Raw genomic sequence first — 9,092 nt, forward strand, 5'->3', positions numbered from 1 at the left:
GGAAAACAATGAAACAACGGTCAGTAAACACGTCAAACCCTGAATGATTCTGGAAATGATCAGAGTTGGAGCGTTCTCCCACCGTCAGGCCGAGTGTCGTCCAGCGGGTCTGGAGTTTGGAGGTTTCTGAGGTCCAGCGGTGGTTTCGTCGAGGTTTCAACAACGTTTGGAACTACAAAAGAAAAACATTTTTAAACATTTAAAATACCCAAAAAAAAACCTCATCCTTGACCCTTAAGTGGCGTCTAAACAGATCTACTCACCGACAACAAGCTGAACTATGGCGGCGTTCGCTCTGCTCTTCAGCTTGGGGATGAAGCACCGGTACCTGCCCTGGTCCTCCATCGTCACGTTTGTGATTTTCAGCGAGATGTTCCCGCGCTTCAGTTCGTCCTCAAACAGCGTCGTTCTGCCAAAATACGACGTGATCTGCATGTCAGGGACCTCTTTCCTGTTCCTGTACAGGTGTACGTACTCCACTCCTCTCTGAGGGTTCAGCGGGTCCAGTTTGAGGTCCGGGTCGGACCAAAGTATTGTTTTATCCTGAACGTCAGCAGCAGGCTCCAGGCAGCACGGCAGGATGATGTCATCACCGAGAACAGCCGTGATTGGCTGAGCTGGACCAACCACCTGGAGTTGACCTGGAAACACAAGGAGGACTTAAAGTTTTCACAATAGAGCAAAGTCTGCTGGGAAACAATTTTAAATCTGGTTTCTGTGGCGACAACAACTTGAAATTTGGTGGAACGTTGAGATAAAAACCCTCCAGGAAACATTTCTGATGCTTCAGATAAAAAAGAAGCTAAAAAAAGAAAGCGATGAACGTCAACGCTGTGAGAACTCTGACTGCCAGTCGGGGAAACTTCTGCATAATTCCAGATATTTTCTACAAATTCTGCCAAATTTTAAGCATCAAAACTTCAACTGCCATCAGCAGCACCAGTCAAGAAACTTGACAAATGCAACTGAGAGCTTGTTTCAGAACTCTGGAAGATCTAATAACTTGTGAAAAACACAAATAAAGCAAATATAATGTCCCCAAGCTCTTTGGTTTATGACCACGTAGTGAAATAAGAACATGGAAATATTACATGTTTAAAAAATAACAATCTGTTGCGTCAAGAGAGCTTTGGCTCAACTTTAGGGTCTGGCTGACAGTTTATCTAATGGTCGAGTGAACAACAGGCTATCCTGCAAGCTGTAAAAGAAATTGAACACATGCCAACATTTTAAATAAACAACAATGTGGTGCCTGGGGACAGATTTGATTGGTGAATACAGTATCAGTGAATTCAGACATTGTTACAGCAGTTTCTGAAGAACTTTGTTTGGTCTGGGAAGTCTGACATGTTTCCTGTCGCCAGATGACTAAGATATTTAAAAAAAACAATTCATTCAGTGACCCATGTGTCTGTGAGTCATTGTCTGACCTCTTCGGAGTCATTTTTACAACCTCAATAGAGCCATCTAATGTATAAAGAAATGACTAGAACAGCTTTAAACAGTTTTAGTTTCTAATCAACCAGAACCAGAACTTGTTGTTTAAATTAGTTAAAGTTTGAATGAAGTCTGGGATAGCGGACAGTTTGAATCACATTGCCTCGGTTTAATCTTAACACACACACATAAAACGTGTATTTTTTTTTGAAATAAATACAACTTGAGCAGTCCATGACACGATTATCTCTGATGTACATTTAAAATGAACTCCCATAAACTCGCTGCACAACTACAAATAAAGGCGCACCTTCAGATCGCAGAACCTGCCTGAGAATTAGCGCGTTTTAAGCTGTTTTCTGTGTAAAAACAATTCCTTCACAGTTCACATCACTTTAAACATAACACAGCAAAAAAGAAGAGCCGATAGAGAATTCGGCTCTGGTGATTTCCAAAAATTAAGGCAAAGAGCTGCGATGCTAATCTACAATCTGATGAAAATTGTTAGCATTAGCGTCGTTCTTAAAAGCAGCGTTGAACAGCGACAGTAATGAATGTGTTACCGTCCAGTGGTGCGCTGAGGACCAAAGCTGAGCAGAGAGCCACAGTCCAGAGTGACAAAGTGGGATTCAGCTCCTTAAAGCTGCTTTTGTTCGAAGACATGACGGACGAACAGTGAAGCTCCTTCAGGAGTTCAGATCAGAATGAAGTTTTGTTGTTTTTTATCATTTGCTAAGTTTACAGAAATGTAGCTCTTCAATATACAAGTAAGTAGGACGTCATATGACTTGCCAGGCAGAAGATCAGGAAGTGTGGAGCGTGGTCTTACGTTGTGACGTAAGTGACGTAGCACGTAATGGACCGTCACAGCCATAATAAAGGCTAAGGCGGAGTCTCAAACGTCATCACCGGCGGCCATCTTGACACGGGGAAGCTCTCCGGCGGAACCTGTGTTATGTGAAGGAAGGAGAGTGATCTGCTCAAAGATAAACACTCTTATCTCGCTGAAATCTTGACGGATTTATAAACGGTTTGGTTTCTTACAAACGTTGTTAACGTGGCTACAATTCTGGATGTTTCAACATGTTAGAATTGCAGCTTTTCTTTATCGGGCAGCATAGTTGTGTGTATGTAAGGCTGAGAGCACCAGATCTAAGTAAAGTTGCACATGACTTCCAATCAGGTTGGTTTGCTAAAAAACATCTTACATATTGATTCCTACAGGAAAGTGCTGAGTGAAGATGCCAGACTTTTGTGCAGCCTACGGATGCTCTAATCGGCGTGGTGTTGAAAGCAGAGCCCGTGGGATCACCTTTCACCTGTAAGCTATGACAACACTGTGACTGTGTTTAGGTGTGTCCTGACCCTTAATGTGAGAGGAAATGAGGATTGAAGATGTTGACAATGATTTATGTATCTGGGTGCATTTCTCACGTTGTTAAGGTTTCCCAAAACCAGAGAGCGGAGGAGGAAGTGGGAGCTTGCCCTGAGGAGGAAGGGTTTTGCTGCTGCTGACCGGACCGTGCTGTGCAGCGAGCACTTCAGAAGCCAGGACTTCGACAGGACGGGCCAGACGGTCCGTCTCAGAGACGGTGTGGTGCCGTCCATATTCAACTTCCCAGCTCATCTTCAAAAGGTGTGTGTGTCACTGACCAACAAGGTGTATACGATCGATATATCAACATAAACACGATTGAATGTCACAGTTTAGTCATGTTATGTGTTGTTTATTACAGCACATTTTAGACACTCAACACTTCTTCACTTCTGTTTATTTTAGTCAATAGCAAAAAGAACCACAACCACTTCCAGAAGAGCAGAAGACAACCTGCCAACGGGCTGGTCTCAGGATGCACCTCGACCTGATGCTGTGAGTGTTTGCATGTGGAATGAGCTCCGTGTGGCTCGTTATATTAAATCCTTCATCTTGGTGGGACCCAGACAGGTCCACGATGGTGTTCGTAGTCTAGGAGCCCAACATGATTTGAGGTGGTAGAAAGTTTGAAACCCACTGGTTGTCTCACTCTCTCTGTCACTCGTACACTTGAATGAATAAACATGAGTGAACATTGAAACTCCACCCAGGGGTGGGCCACCTTTACATCTCCGTCCAGAGCCACTAAACATATTTTCGCCTAATGAGTGGACAAGCCTGTACAGCTTCTTAGAAGTATGCTGTTGTGTTTCTGTTGAAAAAAATTGGAGACCATGAAAATGTATTCAGGCTCACAGAATGGAAAAGTGAAGGCTGGATTGTTGAAAAAGTAAGTTATTAATTTCTATTTTACTATTCTTTATATATTTTGCCAAAACAACAGGGAGCCACAGGACAGAGGGGTCAGTCCACCGACCACTTATATGCACTGCCTGCTTGCCCAAAGGCTATAAAGGCCAAACTGGAAGAGGCCTCAGCCAGAGTGAGGAAACTGCAGCGGGAGAAGATGAACTCCTTGAGGAGAGAGAAGAGGGCCAAGGACAACATGCAGGCTCTTCTGGAGGAACTGAAGGAGAAAAATCTCATCAATGAAGAGCTGAAAGACAAGCTTGACTGCTACTCAGGTAAAATAAAAACTTTACACTGAATATTTTGTGTATTTTATGTTTTTTTTTTGTTGACTTCCTAGTTGCCATTAAAAGGAGACTGAATCACTTTTGCTGATTGAATTTCAGACCTTCCGGTTCAGCTCCTGTCGAGGCAGGGCGTAGAGTACACCAAGGCCCAGAGAGATTTTGCCCTCACACTCCATCTGCATGGTCCACAGGCATACAACTACCTGAGAGATACGCTGCATATTCACCTGCCACATCCCAGTTCATTGCAAAGGTATTCTTCATGATGTATGATGTTAAACTGAATTACAGTAAGCACAGTATTATCACGACTGGTTAATTCATTGGCTGCCAGTGACATTTAAAGACGTCAAACAGTTCACTGCCAGTGACGTCTTTAAAACATCTTGTGTTGTTTTTTATAGGTGGCTGGAATAACAAGCCCAATGCCGGCCAGTTCAGGTCCGTCTTCAGACAGCTGATGGCCCAGTGTGGAGTTGTTAAACCATGCTGAGGCAACGTGACAGCGCAGGATGACGCGGAGTCCCTACCAGCCGTCATCGACCCTCTACAAGCCTGTCAGCATCAGATATGTCCTCCACAGCAGGAGGAGGAGATCTTCCATCCATCCCCTTTGATGGTCTTGTGGACAACTCTTGTGCACATTTCAGGTAAAATCTTACTGAAAGTCAATTTTTCCTCTAACTAATGGTGCCAGTTTTCAGTGGACGATTGTCCAAAAAGAGAAATGTACCCTTAATTTCCCCATGCTTATTAATTATTATAAGTTGTGATATTATTATACTCACTCAAATTTCAGGATTTGTTGTGCGACGGGCACTGAGGCAGCTCTCCTGTGATGTCTGCCGTGCCAGCCTGGTGACAGACGCTGCATCTGCCATCAAGGACCAGAGCGACCACCTGCTGTGTCTAAAAACCCATGGAGGTCTGGTGGTTCCATCAGAAGGCACAGTGAGGGTCGTCAGGGCAGCAGAGTGGCTCATTCGCCAGGCATCACGGTTCAGACCATCACAGCCCATCAGACTGCTGGAGGTCACGTACGTGGTACAGAAGAGGATCGGGGAGCACATGGGCGACCTGTAGTATGGCGTAGACAGCCACCACCATACGCTGTTAACGTTAGTCGTGTCCCTGTTTTCAGAAACCTTGCATCTCTCTCTCTGGCTAGTCTGTGCACAAGGCTGCTTCTCTCCCCTCAGCGTTTTGGCTTTCTGTTTGGTTTTACAGGACTGATCTTTGCACCACACTTTTGGTTCCCTTCCACTTACTGCTTTACACAACACTCCCCCTACTTAATATTCTTGTTTAGTTATTGTTAATCCTCATCATGTAATAAATATGATTTATTATGTTTAATTTAACTGTGTTTTGGGTCATTTCTTGTCTCTGTCCTCCATGTGTCGACCTCCACAGTAGTCTCTCTTCAGGATTTCAACATTGACCGGACACGTAACATAATCATCCATCAGTGCAGCGTTCTAGCTACACCTCTGACGTTTATAACGAACCAAACCGTTTGAAAATCGGTAGAAAGTTGAGCAAGTTGTGGTTATTTAAGACGTACATGCACCACTACAGCACAGTGGTATGGGTAAGCGAGCTGACTGTGGCAAGATGGCCGCCAGTGTGGCCGTGTGATTCCATTGGCCGGCAGCACGGACGAGACATCTAGCCTTCAATATACATATCTATGGTCACGGCGGTCGGACGTAAGGACCGAGCTCTCAGGTGGCACAAAGTTTGAGAACCGCTGGCTTCGAGAATCGATAAAATACATTTGCAATAAAAACTGAAATGTACATTTCTGTTTATATACAAACACATTTTCTTTACAGCTGAATGCACAAACATTAAAGCTGGAGGGGCTGCAGGGTCTCAGTGGTTTCAAATGTCTCAGTGTTCATGGTGCACAACATCATTACTGATGTAGTCACATGACTTCTAACGATGGGATTCAGTGCTGGCTGGATCACTAATGATCATCATGTTGATTATTTTTTTTTATTGAGGCAGTCAGAGACACACGAGAGCCCAGAGTCCAAACCATCCATCCATCCATCCATTTTCTATACACCGCTTAATCCTCATTAGGGTCGCAGGGGGGCTGGAGCCTACCCCAGCCGACTTAGGGCGAAGGCAGGTTCACCTGGACAGGTAACCAGTCTATCACAGGGCTACACTTAGAGACAGACAACCAAGCACACTCACATTCACACCTACGGACTATTTAGAATCACCAATTAACCTCAACATGTTTTTGGACTGTGTGGGAGGAAGCCGGAGAACCCGGAGAGAACCCACGCTGCACGGGGAGAACATGGAGACTCCACGCAGAAAGATTCCGGTGCCCCCACCGGGACGCGAACCGGCAACCTTCTTCCTGCGAGGCAACAGTGCTACCAACTGCGCCACCTTGCAGCCCGAGTCCAAACCAACGCCTTCAAATTTATTATTTTATCTGAGCAACAAAGATAATACAAATAAAGCAGCAGAAAAGAGTTACTGCTGTTTTGAAACTTGTCATGAGAGTCGAATTGATAAATACAATAAACTAAAGGTGAAGTGTGATTTCTTGTCTGTGACTTCTCAGGATTTCTTCTTTTTTTTTTTTTTTTTTAATTAAATCAGTTTATTCTTTTTAAATGTTCTTTGTTTCCTCAATAACAGTATCGCTCACGAGACACGTGTTATCTCTTCATGATAATGTGAGATAAGCACACACACGGCCACGATGACTCTATAGTTGCCCGTCGATGGGCTACTATGGAAATAACTTCCCAGCAGCCTCAAACAGACGGACTTTTACTTGTTCCCAATCAATGAAACAACTCAATCTGTAGAAGACCTGCAGAGCTGCTGCACATCCGCCAAAGTTTCCAGGTCGTTCCTTTGTGCATTCACAATAAAAAAAAACAACTTCTCGTTTTCTTGCAGCTTCTCTGAGAGTTCTTCTGGACAGATCCCAGTTCTTCCACTTTGAGTCCATCTCTGCCGGGTGGACAGATGTGAGGAATTTAATGACTTTATGTTTCGCTCAAACAGGCATTTACTCATTTCACTCATGTCTGAAGTCACCAAGGAGGAATTCCCTGATCTGATTACGTACCGACACTCCTGACTTCTGTCGATGCTGCTGGTTGAATCATATTCTGTCTTCCAAGAGGGCTCTGACAAGGCGGTGGACTTCTTTAATAACAGGAAGCAGCATGACAACAAGTCGTTCCTGTCTTTCTCCTGTGGTCTGTGGCGTCGTACCAGCTGAAGAAAGCTGCATTCTGAGGCTGTATTTTGCTGCGCCTGCAAAACTATTCACCCTCCTGGAGAGTTTTCCACTTTTATTGCCTGTCAACATTAAATCATGGTCAGTGTAGGTGAAGGGCGGCTGTGGCTCAGGTGCTGCAGCAGTTGTCCTCTGACTGCACGGTTGGTGGTTCCATCCCAGCCAAAGTGTCCTTGAGCAAGAAACTGAACCAGCAGCTGCTCCCAATGGCAGGCACAGAGCCATCAGTGTATGAATGTGTGTGTGAATGGTAGAAAAGCGCCATATGAGATGAGCACGAGTTTCAAAATGTCAACATAAAGTCAGTCCCTGTGAGGGGGAACATAGAACCTGAAGACCTGGAGCTAACTTGTGGTGGAGGAGGAGATGGTCTAATGGAGCGATGCATCTCTACAGAGGAAACAAGAGAACATCACAATCTGCTGCTTTTAGAAACGCTTTGAGCTGAAATGACACGAAAAACAAACTGCATTTGAGCTGCAGTTTAAATAAATCAGTGTTTTCAGTGGATCTCATTGATTTTTGTTTAATTTGTTGGACTTCAAATTTCATTTTTCCCCTTTAAACTGGTTTTCTAATTAAGGAACAAATGCAAAGAAAATAAAAAATCAAAAAAAAAAATCTGCTTTCGTGCTTGAATCTCGCATTATCTGTAGGTTGGATGACAGAAAAAAGAAAAAGAAAAAAATCAGTGATGACAAAATCAGATTTTTACGTTTCATTGGTGCAAAGTTGGAAAACCTGAAAAAATAAATAAAAATAAAGTCGCAGGAATGTTTGTTTGAGAGGAATCAAAGGATTTAAGCAGATTGAACTTAAACTCTATGAGTCAAAGTTGCTTTTAAACTTAATTTGGATAAATTTAATCCAACTAAAGCCATTTATAGAAGTTGGCAAAACAATCCTCTTTCACATGAGGCTTCCACTTCAGCTGACACGATAAAAAGTGTTTAATGAGACCTGTTCCCTCCACTTCATGAACAAATACGTCTGATTCACAGATTTAAATCAACCTTTCAAGCTGCATTGACGTGATATTGTTAAATGATGCTGGTATTTACATCAACTGAACATTATGCGCAATTTTAAAAAATAAGAAAAAATTAAAAGGAGGTTGAACAATTAAACACTGAAAAATAAACTGAAAATAACAGCAAATGATTCTTCTATGATGAAAGCAGCAAAACTATTAAAACTTGAGCTGTCCATATCAGAAAGCTGAGAGACGAAAAGGTATCAATTCCCAGCTGACAGTGAAGGCATCAATTCCCAGCTGACAGTGAAGGCATCAATTCCCAGCTGACAGTGAAGGCATCAATTCCCAGCTGACAGTGAAGGCATCAATTCCCAGCTGGCTGTGAAGGCACCACCACAGCAGCAGATTGTGAGTTTGTCGCCTCCTGCTGGTTCAATAAAGCTACGACTGTAGATAGAAGTGGATAGAAGAAAAAAATATCTAATAAAAAAAAAGATTTAAAAAAGTAATCAATATAAACATTGTCTATGAATTAAAAAAATAAAAATAAACAGGAATAATAAAAAATATATATTACTGCTAACTTGAGAGGACAGATTTAATCCTAAAAATAGAAGTATTAAAAAAAAATAAAAATAAAGATGTGATCTTTTTGGGATGGTATTTTTTTACAAAAAGTGAAAAAGCGTTTACATACACTGGATAAAAAGACAGATAACCTTATTTTTCTCACTGTCTGACATTAAATCAGGCTAAACTTTTCCTGTTTTAGGTCATTTTTAAGGATTTTTGTTGGAGAATTTTTATTCCTTTCTCCAAAGTCAGAAG

The 9,092-nt window shown here is 42.7% G+C and overlaps 3 protein-coding genes and 1 long non-coding RNA gene across 5 annotated transcripts in view; 1 reads left to right on the forward strand and 3 right to left on the reverse strand.

The window, feature by feature from the left end:
- The window catches only part of LOC103371998 (myelin-oligodendrocyte glycoprotein-like), a 17,183-nt gene that overhangs the window by 615 nt on the left and 7,476 nt on the right, over nt 1-9,092 (reverse strand). The gene's annotated exons all lie outside the window — the stretch shown is intronic.
- Nucleotides 15-2,236, reverse strand: LOC103371996 (myelin-oligodendrocyte glycoprotein-like). The gene is made up of 3 exons (XM_008301502.1): nt 2,001-2,236; nt 264-641; nt 15-172 (listed from the first exon to the last, which is right to left on the reverse strand). Exons 1-3 carry the CDS (start codon nt 2,098-2,100, stop codon nt 60-62), a joined length of 591 nt encoding a protein of 196 aa, XP_008299724.1. The 5' UTR covers nt 2,101-2,236; the 3' UTR covers nt 15-59.
- Nucleotides 2,452-5,364, forward strand: LOC103371995 (THAP domain-containing protein 6-like). 2 transcript variants are annotated; one of them, XM_008301500.1, is made up of 7 exons: nt 2,452-2,758; nt 2,881-3,073; nt 3,218-3,307; nt 3,753-3,996; nt 4,108-4,261; nt 4,413-4,658; nt 4,808-5,364. In XM_008301500.1, the coding sequence occupies exons 1-6, from the start codon at nt 2,679-2,681 to the stop codon at nt 4,423-4,425; spliced, it is 774 nt and encodes a 257-aa protein (XP_008299722.1). In that variant the 5' UTR covers nt 2,452-2,678; the 3' UTR covers nt 4,426-4,658; nt 4,808-5,364. The 2 variants fall into 2 exon arrangements, with proteins under 2 accessions (XP_008299722.1, XP_008299723.1); XM_008301501.1 differs by having other exon boundaries at nt 2,454-2,758; nt 3,756-3,996.
- LOC103371994 (uncharacterized) lies at nt 6,741-7,489 on the reverse strand. The gene is made up of 2 exons (XR_520971.1): nt 7,115-7,489; nt 6,741-6,996 (listed from the first exon to the last, which is right to left on the reverse strand). It is a non-coding gene; the product is annotated as an uncharacterized LOC103371994 (long non-coding RNA).

Source organism: Stegastes partitus, unplaced genomic scaffold (genome assembly GCF_000690725.1).
Source record: "Stegastes partitus isolate 25-593 unplaced genomic scaffold, Stegastes_partitus-1.0.2 Scaffold1679, whole genome shotgun sequence".
Classification (NCBI taxonomy): Eukaryota; Metazoa; Chordata; class Actinopteri; family Pomacentridae; genus Stegastes; species Stegastes partitus.